We start from the raw sequence: 16,600 nt of genomic DNA on the forward strand, positions 1-16,600 counted from the left end.
ATTGCTGGATCATATGGTAGTTCTATTTAATTTTTTTGACTAACCTCCATACTGTTTCTCATGGTGTATGCACCAGTTTACATTCCTACCCAGTCACAAGGGTTTCCTTTTCTCCACATCCTTGCCAACACTTATTTTTTTGATAATGGCCATTCTAACAGGTGTGAGGTACACTGTGGTTTTGATTTGCATTTCCCTGATGATTAGTGATGTTAAGCATCTATTCATGTGCCTATTGGTCATCTGTAGGTCTTTGGAAACATGTCTATTGCAGTTCTCTGTCATTCATTCATTCATTCATTCAAGTAAGTAATCTCTACACCCAGCCTGGGGCTCAAAGTCACAACCCACCGACTGAGTCAGCCAGGCATCCCCTCTGCCTATTTTTTAATCAGACTGGGTTTTTGGTCTTTTTATTTGTTTTTTGCTATTAAGTTGTAGTTCTTCATATATTTTGGATATTAACCCTTATTGGATATATGATTTGCAAATATTTTCTCACATTCAATAGTCTGCCCTTTCATTTTGCTGATGGTTTCCTTTGTTGTGCAGAAGCTTTTTTGATACAGCCCCATTTGTTTATTTTTGCTTTTACTCTTGGTGTCCAGTTGAAAAGATCATTGCCATAACCTATGTCCTACGTCCACATGCCTGTGTTTTCTTCTAGGAGTTTTATGGTTTCAGGTCTTACATTCAAGTCTTTAATACATTTTGAGTTAAGTTTTGCATGTGGTGTTAAGATAGTGGTTGAGTTTCATTTGTTTGTATGTGGCTATCCAGTTTTCCCAGCACCATTTATGGAAGAGACTGTCTTTTCCCCACTGTATGTTCCTGGATCCTTTGTTGTAAAGTGACCATATATGTGTGAGTTTATTTATGGGCTCTGTTCTGCTCCATTGAACTGTTTCTGTTTTTATGCCAATACCATACTGTTTTATTTACTATAGCTTTGTAATAGAGCTTGAAATCAGGGAGTGTGATGCCTTCAGCTTCGTCTTTCTCAAGATTGCTTTGGCTATTTGGGGTCTTTGGGGTTCCAAATCAAATTTTAGGATTCTTTGTTCTAGTTCTGTGCAGAATGCCATTGGAATTTTTATAGCAATTGCATTAATCTGTAGACTGCTTTGGGTAGTATGGATATTTTAGCAATATTAATTCTCCGAATATATATTTATTTGTATCTTCTTTAATTTCTCCCAATATCTATTTATTTGTGTCTCCTTTAATTTCTTTCCTTGATATCTTGTAGTTTTCACCTCCTTGGTTAAAATTAATCCTTGGTATTCTATTCTTTTTGATGCAGTTGTAAATGGGATTGTTTTTTTAAATTTCTCAGGTAGTCTGTTATTAATGTATAGAAATAACAGATTTTTACTTACTGATTTTGTATCCTGCAACATTACTGAATTCATTTCTTCTAACCATTTTGTTTTTGAGTCTTGAAGTATTCTGTGTATTATCTGCAAATAGTGACAGTTCTACTTCTTCCTTTCCAGTTTGGATAGGTTTTCTTATTCTCGCCTGATTGCTCTGGCTAGGACAAAGTGGTGAGTGGGCATTTTTTTCTTGTTCTGATCTTAGAGGAAAAGCTTTCAGCTTTTACTGTTCAGTGTGATGTTAACTGTGGGCTTGTCATTTCTGGACTTTATTTAAATGTTGAGGTATGATCCTTCTATACCTGCTTTGTTGAGAGTTTTTATCACAACTGGATGTTGAATTTTCTTGAGAGTTTTTTCTGCATCTTGTGAAATGAACATAGGACTTTTATCCTTGGTTTTCTTAATGTGGTTTATCACACTGATGTGCAGATATTGGACTATCCTTGAATCCCCTGAATAAATCCCACTTGATCATGGTGTATGATCCTTTTAAGGTATTGTTGAATTCAGTTAGCTAATATTTTGTCGAGGATTTCTGCATCTGTGTTCAGGAATATTGGCCTATAATTTTATTTTCTTCCGGTGTCCTTGTTTTGGTGTAAGGATAATGCTGGCCTTGTAAAGTGAGTTTGAAAGAGTTCCTTCCTCTTCTGTTTTTTGGAAGAGTTTGAGAATTGATATTCTTCTTTGAATGTTTGGTAGAATTCACCCAGTGAAGTCATCTGGTCTTAGATTTTTTTCATTGGGAGGTTTTTGATTACTGGTTTAATCTCTTTATTAGCAATCAATCTGTTCAGATTTTCTATTTCTTCATGATTTGGTCTTGATAGATTGTATGTTTCTAGGAATTCACTCATTTCTTCTAGGTTGTCCATTTGTTGGCACATAATTTTTCATAGTAGTCTCATCCTTTGTATATCTGTGGTATTAGTTGTAATCTCTTTTATTTCTGATTTTGAGTCCTTTTCTTGGTGATTCTGGCTAGAGGTTTGTCAATTTTTTATCTTTTCAAAGGATAACCCCTTACTTTCATCTTTTCTATTGCTTTTTAGTCTTTTATTTATTTCTGCTCTAATCTTTGTTATTTCCTTCCTTCTACTAACTTTGGGTTTCATTTATTCTTTTTCCTGGTTCCTTAAGGTATAAAGTTATTTGGGAATTTTGCTTCTTGAGATAGGCACTATTGCTGTAAACCTCCTTGTCAGAACTGCTTTTGTTACATCTCATAAATTTTGGTATATTTCCATTCTGTTTGTGTCAAGGTATTTTTTTTTTTTCTCTTTTGGTTTCTACTTTGATTCTCAAGTTGTTTCATAGATGTTGTTTAATCGCCACATTATCTGTGAATTTTCCAGTTTTCTTTGTGTAACTGATTTCTAGTTTATTTATTTATTTATTTATTTTTGAGCAAATAAGGTGGTTTTATTAAAGCACGGGACAGAACCCATGGACAGAAAGAGCTGCCACTGATACCTAGTTTCTTATCACTGGAGCTGGAAAAGATGCTTGGTAGGATTTCAGTCCTCTTTGTTTTGTGGCCTACCATATGATCTATCCTGGAAAATGTTCCATGTACACTTGAGAGTGTACATTCTGTTGCTTTTGGATGGGATGTTCTGTATATATCTGTAAAGTCTGTCTGGTCTAATATCACATAAGGCTGATGTTTTCTTATTTTCTGCCTGGATGATCTATCCATTGATGCAAGTTGGGTATTAAAGTCCCCTGCTACTATTGTATGGCTGTCTCTCTTCATGTCTGTCAATATTTATTTATACATATAGATGTTCTTATATTGGGTTCATAAATATTTACAAATATTATATCCTCTTGTTGGATTGACCCCTTTATCATTATATAACCCCTTTTGTTTCTTACTACAATCTTTGTTTTCAAGTCGATTTTTTTCTAAGTTACAGCTGCCCCAGCTTTCTTTTGGTTTCCATTTGTATGGAGTATCTTTTTCTATCCCTTCACTTTCCATCTGTGTGTGTTCCTACATCTAAAAGAGTCTCTTGTAGGCAGCACTTAGGTTTTGTTTTTAATCCATTTAGCCATAGCCTTTTTTTTTTTTCCCCCCTCAAGATTTTAGTCCTTTTTGGGGCACCTGGGTGGCTCAGTGAGTTAAGTGTCCAACTTCAGGGCATGATCTCATGGTATGTGTGTTCGAGCCTCACATCGGGCTCTTTGCTGACAGCACAGAGCCCAATTCAGATCCTCTGTCTCCCTCTCTCTGCTTCTCCCCTCCTCTTTCTCTCTCTCCTAAGCATAAATAAACATTAAAAGTTTTTATTCATTCATTTAATCTCTACACCCAGCATGGGGCTCAACCTCATGACCCCAAGATCAAGAGTTGCATGCTCTCCCAACTAAGCTAGCCAGCTGCCCCATTTAGCCACTGTTTTTTGACTGGCATATTTAGTCTGTTTACATTATTGGGTATAATTATTGGGGTGCTTAGGTGGCTTGGTTAAGCATCCGACCTCGGCTCAGATCATGATCTCGTGGTTTGTGAGTTTGAGCCCCACATCGGGCTCTGTGCTAACAGCTTGGAGCCTGGATCCTGCTTCAGATTCTGTGCCTCCCTCTCTGGCCCTCCCCTGTTCACACACTGTCTCTCTCAAGAATAAATATTAAAAAAAAAAAAGTTATTGGTAAGTATGTACTTGCCATTTTATTGTTTTCTGGCTGTTTCTGTAGTTCTCTGTACCTTTCTTGTCTTGCTCTCTTCCTTTGTGGTTTGATGAAACTCTCTAGTGGTATGCTTATATTCCTTTTTATCTAGTGTATATTTACTATACGTTTTTGTTTTGTAGTTAAGATGAGCCTTAAGTAGAACTCCTATCCATAAGTCTATTTTAAATTGATAAAACAGTTGCCAACTTGTTTGATCGCATTCTAAAGCTCAACATTTTTACTCCCCCTCCCCATTTTTGAGATCACATTTCACCATTTTTTCTTGCATATCCCTTAACTATTATAATCAGTTACGTTTTTACTTTTGTTTTTTTAGGTCTTTGTTATTTTACTTTTGTGTTTTTAACCTTAACAAGTGATTAATCCACTATTTTTATTACATTTATCTCTCCAGTGAGATTTGCTCTTTTATATGTGTTCCGGTTTCTGATTAGTGCTTTTTTCAGCCTAAAGAGGTCATTTTAACATTTCTTTTAAGGCCGATTTAGTGGTGATAAACTCCTTTAACTGTCTGGGAAATTAATTCTGAATAACTTTGCTTGTTTGGAATTTTTCTTTTAGCATTTTGAATACACTTTCATTCCCTCCTGGGCTGCAAAGTGTTGGAAAATGTACTGAGAGTCTTACGGAGGGGATTCCTTTTTACATAACAAGTTATTTTTTTCTTGCTGCTTTTAGGGTCTCTTTGGGTTCATCTTATTTGGAACTCTCCAGGCCTCCTGGATCTAGACGTCTGTTTCCTTTCCCACATTAAGGGGCATTTTCAGCCATTCTTTTTTCAATAAGATTTCTGTCTCTCTCCTTCTGGGAGCCCTACAATGAGAATGTTAATCCATTTGATGTTGCCCCTTTAAGTTCCTTAATCTATCTTCACTTTTTTTTTCCTTTTTTTTTTTTTTCCTACTTGCTGCTCTGATTGGAGATATTCTATTGCTTTGTGTTTGAGTTCACTTACCCTTTCTTCTGTTCCGTCTAGTCTGCTGGTGAACCCCTCTCGTGTTTTCATTCAGTTCAGTTATTGTGTTCATCAGCTCCATGACTTGTATTTTTCATATATTTTCTATCTTTTTGTTGAAGTTCTGTGTTCATCCATTCTTCTCCCCATCTTCTTCCCAGTTTTACATCTTTATGACCATTTTGAACTTTTTATCGGGTAAGTATCCTACGTCTGTTATCACTGAGGTTTTGTTTAATGTTTATTTTTATATTGGAGAGAGAGGGGGCAGAAAGAGAGGGAGACGGAGGATCTGAAGCTGACTGTGCAGAGCCCAGTGCGGGGTTGAACTCACAAACTGTGAGATCATGACTTGAACCGACGTCAGACACTTAACTGACTGAGCCACCCAAATGCCCCTTCCCTGAGGTTTTTACAAGAGCTCTAGAATTCACAGTAAAGTATTCACATCATAAGGGGGCCATGGGAACAGAATCAACTCCAGATTGGGGTAGGTTTGAATACCTGATACATCATAAAAGAGTGTCCTAGATACCTAGAAAATAGGTGCTTTCAATTACACATGTCCTTATGAAGTCATTTTACTAGGTGTAAGGGTTAACATCAATCTGTCACATTTCTGAATCTTTGCTGATGGGGCTACTTTCTCATTTTTAGTTATCAATTCAGTTCTTTCTATTAAATAAGTGGGAGAAGGAGTTTGGATCTAATATGGTGAAGAGGCAAGTAACAGAAAGTTTGAGAGTCATTCTATAAAACATTGACCAGAAGAAAAAGGCATAGATCAGCTTAAAGGAAGCAGGAGCTGAATTTGGGAATGCAGGAGATCTAGGAACTGTGGGTATGACCAACCAGCCTAGGCCCCAAGAAGGGAGATTAAAAATGACTTCCCTAAAGGATTGACTATCCAGGAAGCAATGAGGGAGTCAGTCAGCCTTTACAAGTAATTGGGGGCCAGACATACCAAGGTGAGTAACCTTCCCTTCAACAAGAACTCCAACTCAGGAGACAAACTTCATGTCCCAGCCCCCAAAAGAGCTTTTTTATCTGCATTTACAAATAGCTGCACACTCCAGCCTTTGGGGTCTGGATGTTGAACTTCAGTGTTTCAGTGCTCAGGAACCTGCATGTGAACAAGCTTCTCTGGTGCATCCCACGAAGGTAGCTCAGACTACACTTGGAGAAACACTGCAAGGTAGTGAGTCCCTCTGGCTGGAGCTCTAGGGCTTCCTCTGCGAGGTGAAATTTCTCAAGGTAGGTATTTCCTAAACTCCTTTCCACCCCCACTTAAAATACCTAGGGCTCCATTCCTTGGAGGTTCTGCTTTAGCAAGTTTAAAGGTGTATTTTTAACAAATTCTGATGGGCAGCCAAGTTCATAAGTTTCAAATGGCTAATCCAGTTGGCTTGTATAAGAAGGGACCACTGTATATTTTTTAATGTTTATTTGAGAGAGACAGCGTGAGTGGGGAAAGGGCAGAGCGAAAATCCCAAGCAGGCTCTGTGTTGTCAGCACAGAACCCAACATAGGGCTCTATCCCAACACTGTGAGATCATGAGCCGAAATCGAGAACTGGACACTTAACCAACTCAGCCACCCAGGTGCCCGAGGGGACATTTTGGAATTCTCCCATCTATCAAAAACCCAGTTTGAGATACTAAAATCATTATTATGCAACCCTATTTTGAAGGGTGGGGCATGGGGACACTTGTCACCAGCAAGAACTAAAGTGAAGCCCCTCTGGGGGACAGAAGTTGGATTAGATAAATCTCTACCAATGATTGAGTTAGATCACCCAACCAAATGTAAAATGTTGCTCTTTCCTCAAACCAGAGCCCGGGGTGTTATTAAGCAAGCAAGCTAGTTTTGTGAATGGAGTAAATTATAGCCACTACTGAGGACTTACTATGTAAGTTTCTACTAGACCACTGGCCAAAATGACTTAAACAGTAAATACATCACCAGAGCTCCTTATCAAATACTTACAGATCTTGGCTCTGTTTCATCCGGTGGAAGTCCTTCAGGATCCCCATCATATCTGCAAAGCTGCTGGCCTTGGACAGAGAAACACAGTCATCCTCTTCAGACGAGCTGCAGGTAGCCTTGTGTTCTGGTTTGCAACATTCAGGGCTGGCAGAACAAAGCAGGGGGACTGATGGAAGCTCAGGGACCTCTACCTCGGTCTCCTCGGTGATGTCACTAATGACAAAGGAAGTTGTAGAGTGGAATGAGGATCCAAAACAAGGTAAGGGAGAAGAGACATTTGAACTTCCTGGAGATAAGAAATCTGGCGTTAATGAAGCCGAAGCTGAAAGAGAAAACAACAGGCATGGATGGACATTGGGCTAGAACACGGCAGTAATATCTTCTCCCCACAAGCACTGCCTACCAACAACACTCATTTCCTGGGCTGACACCGTGACCTTCTGGGAGAGCCCGGGATAGTCCGTGTAAGCCAGTGGAGGATTCCTCCACTACCCTCCCCTCTCAGGATCTAAAGAAGATACAGAAGCACTGAGTTCTTCCAGTGTTCTGGGAGGGTGGAAGAACCCACCCCGTAAAGGCTTAGGCACCTAAAATCTCCCTCCCATTCTGCAGTGGGCTATGGAGTGACAGCCCTATTTCGACCAAAGCGACAGTAACAGAACCAAAGTCAGAATCTGTCCTTTCTCTAACTGGGCTAGTGCTTCTGAGTGACTGGAAGAAGTAGCGAAAACAGAATGGTGACAGTCCTCCTAGTTTCTCAAATCTTAAGGGAGAATTTCCAAAACAAAAAGATTTTTACGTTTCGTTTTTCCTCAACTACTTCAGCTTGTCTCTTGGATGACAGAAATGTAGCCAACATATAAATGAAAAACTCAAGTAGAATTCCTCTATATAACTGCCATATGATTTTCATGTGTTGTACCAACAGATGAAGTCACAGCTCCCAAACCTTAAGTCAACAAGGACCAGAAAAGTGAGGATGGAAGGAACAGGAGGATAAACCCTGGGCAACTGGGGCGAGATCGACATGTTGATGTTTCATGCACTAGGTCAAGACAGACTCCCGTCTATTTCCAGCGGTTCTGCCTCACAGACAGATGGAGGGATGGAGAGGTGGTCTCTGGTAGAACAAGGAAACGGAAGATAAGTGCTTAAAGGGGATAGCTCTCTCAATGGTGGGGAATGCTTCTCTCTCATTAAAAATGAAAGCTGCTGGAGGGCTCACGGAATATGTGATGTTAAAGACACTTGGATGAGGGTATTGATTTTTGTGGCCAAGGGAGGGAATCTGCCTGAGGTCACAGGTAAAGTGAAGGTTTTGTTCCTAACCAAACCAGTCAGCCCCAAATGGCCGTTGGAAACCATCCAAGGAGTACCAGAGGCTGGTCAGGCCTCAGAACAGCCCCAGAGTTTTGGGCCTATGTCCCCCTGAACCATGGACCATCATTTTCCTACCCTTATCCTGTACCAAGAGCCAGGGTAAAAGGAACAGCCTGCTATATTCTGGCCCTGACTCAGGGGCTCCTACCTGCATCGGCTGCCACTATTTTAGCAATCTGGCTGCGCAGGTGGCTCAACTCATCCTGCAGCTCTGTGGTGCGGCTTAGGGCTGGCAGGGCTGGCTTCTTCAAGGCCAGGAGCCTCTCCTCAGACCCACGCAAGTTGGGCACTGAGGCATTACGCTGCATGACAATCAGAGGGCTGGGCTTCCAGGTATGCCTCAGGGGCCGTGTGTCACTCCTGGACCAGGGAAAGACAAGTATGTCAGCAGAGACAGCCAGCCACTGCACCCCTTCTAAAGTTCCTTCACTCGTTGCTATAAGAGTAACACAGCCAGGTTCAGAGCCCACAGCTTCTGTTGCCCTCGGCCCCTCTTGAACACTCTCCCTGCTGCCTGCCACCTCATCTGGAAAGAAGCTCCCTCCCTATTCCCCAGCAGACCAGCTACTGCCTCAGCTACCTGACCCGGGCATATGTCTCCTCTTCATCCGCAGCAATCCAGGCGATGTCAGCCAGAGTAGGGACTGGGGGTACATCCCTCAGACACAGGTCAGAGATGTTGGGCAGGGTCTACAGGGAAGCAAAAGTCATCAAAAAACAATTAACTGAAATCATGAGGAGAATATCAAAGACTGCAAAACACATGGGGGGGGGGGCACCTAATTCAGTCCTGGGTACCAGGATGGCTTCCTGGAAACAATCTGAGTAAAAGGTCAGAAGAAAGTTTGTGGGATTACAAATAGCTCAGCACAACTGGACAGAGCTACGGGTGGAGGGTGATTTGCAAGAGTCTGGAAAGTGAATAAGAGCCACTGGAGGATTTTAAGTTAAGAATCAGATTTTAAAAGATTACTCTGGTTGCTGTGTGGAATATGCATGAGAGAGTGAAGAGACCAGTTTTGAGTCTGTTCTATCTTCCAAGCAAAACATGGCAGCCTAGGGTAGGACTGGGATCTGGTTTTTTGTTTTAAATGTTTTATTTTTGAGAGACAGGGAGGCAGAGAACCCCAAGAAAGTTCCACACCGCCAGCACAGAGCCCAATGCGGGGCTTAAACTCATAAACCATGAGATCATGACCTGAGCAGAAACCAAGAGTCAGACACTAACTGACTGAGCCACCCAGGCGCCCTGGGAACTGTTTTTACATATAAAGTTTTATTGGAAAAGTTCATACCCATTCATTTATGTATTGTCTGTGACATCTTTTAAGCTGCAACTGCAGAAGTGAGTAGTTGTAACAGTAGTTATGGCCCACACATTAAAATATTTACTATTTGGTCTTTTAAAGAAAACATTCCTTGCCCCTAGTTAGAGCAAAGGAGTCTTCAGTGGGACCGGCCAGAGCTGCCTTTTAACAGAAATGGCCACTAAGAACATCTTGCTTTCTCTGGCTGGGAGAATACAGGTGCAAGGACAACAGTCTTGTTTGTTATCAACAGGAAGTTTCTCCTGGCTAGCTCCTTATAACACCTCTGTAGCTAACTGGGATCTACACTGTTATAGCAACATTGTGTTAAGCAAACTTGATAATTTGAATAGTTAGATTTAAATAACAAGAAATGATTATACCAAAAGAATAAGAGGATTCCTTAAAATATCCCCTCAACCCAGTGAACAACAACCAGGGAACAGACAAGGCTGAGTGACTCTGTTAAATGAAAAGTTAGGAGGATTCTGTCATGCTTTGAATATATCAAAGTGAAAGAACATGCACCTATGAAAGGATGTAATAGAACTACACCAAAACATTAATAGTTATTATATGATTACATGTAATTTATTTTCCTTTCTCCTTTTTTATTTTCCATAATATTTTGTATGGGTAATGGGTAAATTTAAAAAATAAATCAGCAAGATTCCCTTAAAGGAATTGACAACCAAATCCAGGAATAATTTCTCAAAAACCCACCTATACAGGAGTTAAATTCAGATGTTTCTGCTACAAATTGGCAGGTAGATCAGGAATTGATAGTTCCAGCTTTTAGATAGGGAACCTGGATCTCACAGGAGTGATGTGATGCTCCAAGGTTACACAGAAAAGAACTTCCACTGACCCAGAAGTTACTGTTAAGATGGGCCACTTAGGGGAAGCCTCCATTTGTTTTCCTTTCCAGAGTGCTGCTCCACTATTGACAATTAAATGAATTAACATCTATAAAGTACTTAGCACAGTGCCTGGCACACAGTATGTGTTCAGTAAATGTTAGCTAGTATTACTCCTACCACTCATGCCATACTCCTGCTCTGTGGGAGCCTGTGCCCTTGATTGTCCCTGCCCAGCAGCATCTGGCCAAAGGACTGAAGAGGTTAGAGCCAAGTGTGGGGGCAACATCCACTGAGTCCCTACATTCCCTAGCTGTGCTTCCCTTTGTTTCTGATGCTTCAGGCAGCTAGGACCACATCCTGCCCATACCCTTGAGGCAGTTCTGGATAACTGGCAATCTGGGTCACAGGACAGCCACTCATACCACACACTTCTAACTCCATTCTTGCCTCTAATACTATCCCTGACACCACTTCTGACTCCAAAATGAGCTACAGATTTCACAGCTCAGCATCTGATACAGAAACTCACCTCCTTCATTTGTTTCCACCTGGACCCATATCTTTTCAGAGAAATATTTGTCACATCTGTGTAGGCAGAATGTTTAAGTACTTGTGCCTCAGTTCCCCAAATGTATATATCTTAAGCACCTAGCCAGGAGCTGGTACTTAACCATGAGTTCTTAGAGGAGGGAGGTAGCTGGGTCTAAAGAATGCTACTTAGCTTTCCACTGCAGAAGCGGGGGGGTGGGGGGGGGTACATCTCAGAGATGGGCTAGGGAAGAATCTGCTGCAGAGTGGGTGCTGAAGGCCCCAGTGGCATCAAAGATTAGGGGCACCTGGGTGGTTCAGCTGGTTAAGCGTCCGACTTCAGCTCAGGTCATGATCTCATGGTCTGTGCGTTTGAACCCCGTGTCAGGCTCTGTGCTGTTAGTTCAGAGCCTGGAGCTTGCTTCAGATTCTGTCTCCCTCTCTCTCTGCCCCTCCCCCACTCACTCTGTCTCTATCAAAAAATGAATAAACGGTAAAAAATATATATATTTAAAAAATGCAAGATTATTCATTTATAACCAGATTGGAAGTCTGACAGTTGTGGTCACAGTTTCATGTGCAATCAGGAAGGCACAGTGACCAGTATCCACTGTATGTACTTAGTATTTCTTGACAAAATGAAAAAGTGATCAGGAAGGCAACCTGCCTTAGCAACACCAAGGAGTCTGGGGCACAGAAGTAGCACCATCCTGCCACAGTCTCTGAGCCTCTACTTACCCTGCCCTTCCAGTACACTTACCTGGAAGGATGCCCGGGGACATGGCTTCAGGGGCAGGTTGGTCCCAATTCTTCTCACTACACTTCGAGCAGCTCCATGTGGCTTGTTTTGCCAGATTGGGATGGTCTAAAGCAGAGAGTGACAAGGAATCTCAGAGATGGGTCTAACTACTCTCCCATCCTACTCCCCTCTCCTTTAGCAGGGAGACTGAAGTCCCCAATCCCAGGGACACGGTGCAGTGTGGGGGTTAGTCAAGTCTCAATACGAGTTCGGGCAGGTTCCCCAGTTGCTAGTCTTCACCTTGGCCAGCCACTTAAGGGGATATTGCTGTTGACAAGGCACTGCCAATGCTGGGAGGATCAGTGAAGGGGGGTGAGGAATTAGCTGGGTGTAGGGATCATGGAGGCTTCCCTCCCTTTCCTCTGCACCGAAAAGCAGAAACACCGCTGGCTCCTTAACTGCCTCAAAGACGAGAGTTGGCTTTATCTGTAGGAGGGCGGGAGGTGGGTGTATGTGGAAGGGTCGCCTCCAGGGGAAAGGAAAAATTAACTGGAGCGTCTCAGAATTTCCTACAGAACTTCAGCAGGCCCAGGGCTCAACTCTTCCCCACCACAGCCCTGCCCTGGGAATGCCCCTTACCACATTGGCTTCCATTGCCGACATTTCAACCGGCTCCTGCACTTGAAGGACAAGGCAGCTGCGGGGCAGCTCTGGGGGCTCGGGGAGGCTGGAGGCGTGACTTCTTCATATCAGGCCATCCTAAGGAACGCCAGATTTCTCTTCCTGTGAAACAATCCCCACAGTGGGTACTCAATGGCCAGCACACAAGTCCCACAAAAACCAGGTCCTGCAGAGCCATGACTTATACCAAGGTAGAAGTATACCTTATACTAAGGTATCAAGTCAGAAACCTTGGTATGCTCTGATGTTTCACAGGGTTTGAGAAAAACAGCCCAAGAGACTGCTTTCACCCAACAATGGCTCCAAATCCAGACCCTTAAAGGTTCTGTTCCAGACTCGTTGCATGAGCTTGGCCAACTCTGGGAGCTTTCCTGAGGCAATACAGTAAAACCTTGGTTTGCGAGCATACTTCGTTCTGGAAACATGCTTGTAACCCAAAGCACTTACATATCAAAGCAAATTTCAAGAACCATTGGCTCAGTTGCGATCCTGTGATGTTCGGTGTCACATATTACCAATATTACAAGACATCACTCATTTATCAAGTTAAAATTTATTAGAAATGTTTGCTCGTCTTGCGGAACACTTGCAGAACAAGTTAATCGCAATTCAAGGTTTGACTGTACTGGTAAAGATGTAAATAGACCTCTTTTGGGGGGTGCCTGGGTGGCTCAGTCAGTTAAGCATCTGACTCGATTTCGGCTCAGGTCACGATCTCACAGTTCGACAGTTCAAGCCCCACATTGGGCTCTGTGCTGATGGTGCCAGACAGACCTGCTTGGGATTCTGTCTCCCTCTCTCTCTCTCTGCCCCTTCCTCACTCATTCTGTTCCTCTCTCAAACATTAAAAAAAAAAGGGGGGGGGGGATTCCTTTGGTAGTTACAAAGCCAAATTGTAGGTACCATCCAAACCCAGCAATCATTCTTAAAGAAGGGATGTAAAAGCCCAGCACGTGCCACCAAGCCTAGCACTGGTGGGTCCTGGCAAGGGGGAGATGTAAAACAGACAAATGGAGAATGAACAGCCAGCTCTCGCCAATCTGAATCTACTGAGCTACAGGGAAAAGATCCAAATGTTCATCCTGCTTAGCTATCCACAGGTCTTTTAGCCTCAGGCAGGCCATATAACCTTTCTGAAGGTTGGCTTTTCCATATGTAAAGGGGACAAGAACAGCTGCCACCTAGATTATCTTAAGGATCAATGAGTGAAACAGGATTTTAAAGTACTTAATGAACTGTTAAAACAAGACACAGACGGATGGGGTCACAGCTGCTCCTGACGGTGGGCAGATGCAATCGATGGACTCATTCCCTTGTTCATCAGACACTAACAATACCCACTCTGTGCCAGGCCCTGTAGGGGCTTTGGAAGGAGTAAGACACACCCATGCTCTCACAGAACTCACAATCTGGAAGAGAAATGGGACCTGAATACATAATTCTAGCAAAGGCTGAATATCGCTGCTTAAGGAAGGTACAGTAAACAGGTGGCCAGGTGAATTCAGGCTCCTGGTCCCGCAACCTCATGGTGAGTTCAGAGGGGGTAGGAAGGGATGAAAAACAGCAACAAAAGCACAGGTCCAAGACAGGAAGTTGAGAGGGCGTAAAGAGGAGCGCAGAAGGTAAACTGGCGGTCGTGAGGGCTGGGAATGCTCAGGTGAGAAGTCACTGGGAGGCAGGGTCTGAACGGGGGGTGGACTGAAACCTCCCTTGCAGGATTTCTCTTTCACCCGTGGGAGAGGAATTATCGATCACTCACTTTGATACACACGGGGAAAGGAGGCTGAAGAGAGGAAAGGAACTGTCTAAGGTCCCTCGGGGGGCACACCAGAAGAAAGCACAAGTCTGGTCTAGATCCTGCTACTTTCTGCATGGGCTCAACTCCATACAGCTCAAGCCTTTATCAAAGTCCCGCTGTGCCAGGCCCTGGTGAATGTCAGTGCTGCCACAGGTTCCACGGAACAGTGGTTCCCTGTTGTTTCTCACTCTAGGCACTACAGCCACTTCCTCTCCAAACTTACTTCCAAAGACTCAGTTGGGCCTAACACAACAAGCCAGAGAGATCTTTCTAGGACACATTCCTCCTATGTTTAGCCCACCCCCGGCTTGCTATAACCAACAGGATCACATCTACACAGAATGGCCTGCGGGGCCCTCCACAATCGGGCCCAACCTCACTAGACAAAACCCCAAGGCCTACAGTTGGGTCCTCGCGCACCTGACAGCCACACCGCTTGCGTTCCCCTAACCCTCCAGCCACGCTGGCCGCCTCGCAGCACTATTCCCTCCGCTGAAAACACCAGCACCTTCTTCACCAAGCACATCATTCTTCAGGGCTCAGATCACGCATCGCCTCCCCTTCCCTGACAGGTCCTTACTGCCCCCCTCCCCCCAGCACCCCACATTTCCTTCGGAGTCCTTTCACAACAGTAATGAGGTCCCCGTGTAACGTGCCGTCTGCCGGAGGGCAGAACCTTCCCCAGGCACAGCACAGTGCCTGCCTCGTCCGCAGTGGGCACTTCGACGTTTGTTCGGGAACGAACAAGAACACGGGCTTGGCCTTCACCCCCTCCTCGTCCCAAGGGTCTTCGGCTAGACTTCCCCCGGTTCGCCGGCAACGCTGGTTGGTTCTCAGTCCCTCCGCGCTCCCACGACCCCTCTCCGGGCCGCTGTCATTGCCTGTCCACACACGCTCTCCCGCAGGAGGCTCGGGGCTCCTCCAGAGCAGGGTCTGCTCTCGTCACCCCGGTACCGGGCGCCCCGCCGAGCTACAGTCCGCGTGGGCCCCAAGCGGCTGCGCTGGGGGAGCCGCTGCGGGGAGCTCGCTCGGGACACGCCTCCCCTCCCCCGCAACGTCCCGACCCCATGGGGCCAAGGTCGGCCAAGCTCTCGCTACCGGCCCTGGCGGCCCTCGGGTCCCAGAAGAAGCGAGGCGGCCGAAGTAGCCCGGCCGCCTAAGGAGCCTCTGCAATAGCTCAGCCATCGAAGACGGGCATTGAGTCCTCCCACACCCAGCCAAGCTAGGCCGACAACATGGGCTCCCGCGAGAACTGGCGCGGGAGCAGGAGCCGCGGGCTCCGCACAACGCCTGACACTAGGCTGCGTTGACAGTCGGGCCGGGAGGCCGCGCTCCCGCCTCCCGAGCGGCACTCGGACCTAGTCTTACCTCAGACTCCAGCTCCGGGACTCACTCACCTTACGGCCCCTCCTACCACAGCCGGCCGCGCAGCCTCAACCGCCCTCACTTCCGCCGATCCGCCCCCGGAAGTGATCCTCTGCGGCTGCGCACCGGGCCGCGACCTCGCGCGCCCTCCTAAGGCGGACCCTACTCAGGGCGGGGCGAGTGCGCCTTCGGCAGGGGCGGGGCGGCGGGCGGCCTCAGGTGGGGACGCCGAAGGAGGGGACACGCCCATCCCCGAGACCACGCCTGCGCTGGCCCAGCCCCTGGGAAAAGTTGACGATGCTTGGACATCCCCGCGGCCTGATTGGTCGCATCCGCCGCTGGTGTCCGCCTTCTAGGTGCTCTCCCGGGGTAGTCCCGAGACGACCTCTAGCAGCGGATGTCCGACTACGTGCCCCTCTCAGACGCCCAAATTGTGTGGCGCCTGCTGTCCCTAAGCCTACTGCAGCCTTGAGAATCCTCCACCTGGCGCTCTCCAGGCCCTCCGGACCCAGCTCTTGCCTTATCTCGCCTTGGTCCCCTTTTCACACTTCATGTTTCCCAGCCAAGACCCTCGACAGCCTTCTGTCCGGCAGGAAGAGGCCTCTTCTATTTTAGCCGTTATGTATCTCACAATCTACACAAGGCAGCTTCAGTGAGATGGTAGATTGATGGGCAAGACCCCAGAGGCATTGGGAAAGAGACCCACATTCCTTCCAGCGTCACTCACCCACTCCCTCTTTGTTCTTAAACCCTCACCGTCCTGGTCCTGGTCTTCATGGCAGCCAGGCCTGGGTCGCATGCCCTCCTGTGACCTCAGTATACAGCAGTGCCTGGCTCCCAGGCCACAGTTCTTTGGTCCCAACTGCCAGGGACAGGCTGGCTTCATAGCGGGGACCGGTTTGGGCAGTCACACAGGGCCTCTTGC

General features: G+C 45.4%; 1 protein-coding gene and 1 long non-coding RNA gene across 5 annotated transcripts in view; one reads left to right on the forward strand and one right to left on the reverse strand.

Annotated features, from left to right (window-relative positions):
• The window catches only part of MTFR1L (mitochondrial fission regulator 1 like), a 44,116-nt gene extending 28,311 nt beyond the window's left edge, over positions 1–15,805 (reverse strand). Inside the window, exons 1-6 of one of the 4 annotated variants that reach the window (XM_060622043.3) lie at positions 15,679–15,784; positions 12,471–12,614; positions 11,853–11,957; positions 8,978–9,087; positions 8,546–8,757; positions 7,018–7,339 (exon numbers count right to left, since the gene is read on the reverse strand). In XM_060622043.3, the coding sequence (XP_060478026.1) occupies positions 7,018–7,339; positions 8,546–8,757; positions 8,978–9,087; positions 11,853–11,957; positions 12,471–12,494 (773 nt within the window). In that variant the 5' untranslated portion in view covers positions 12,495–12,614; positions 15,679–15,784. Of the gene's footprint in view, positions 1–7,017; positions 7,340–8,545; positions 8,758–8,977; positions 9,090–11,852; positions 11,958–12,470; positions 12,615–15,678 lie in introns of those variants that run through there. The other 3 variants (XM_060622042.2, XM_060622041.2, XM_078452179.1) reach the window with 3 other exon arrangements.
• Positions 5,425–8,230, forward strand: LOC132671345 (uncharacterized). The gene is made up of 2 exons (XR_013557674.2): positions 5,425–6,285; positions 7,020–8,230. It is a non-coding gene; the product is annotated as an uncharacterized LOC132671345 (long non-coding RNA).
• Positions 15,806–16,600: the final 795 nt, after the last annotated feature.

This window comes from Panthera onca, chromosome C1 (assembly GCF_046562875.1).
Source record: "Panthera onca isolate mPanOnc1 chromosome C1, mPanOnc1 haplotype 2, whole genome shotgun sequence".
Lineage (NCBI taxonomy): Eukaryota > Metazoa > Chordata > Mammalia > Carnivora > Felidae > Panthera > Panthera onca.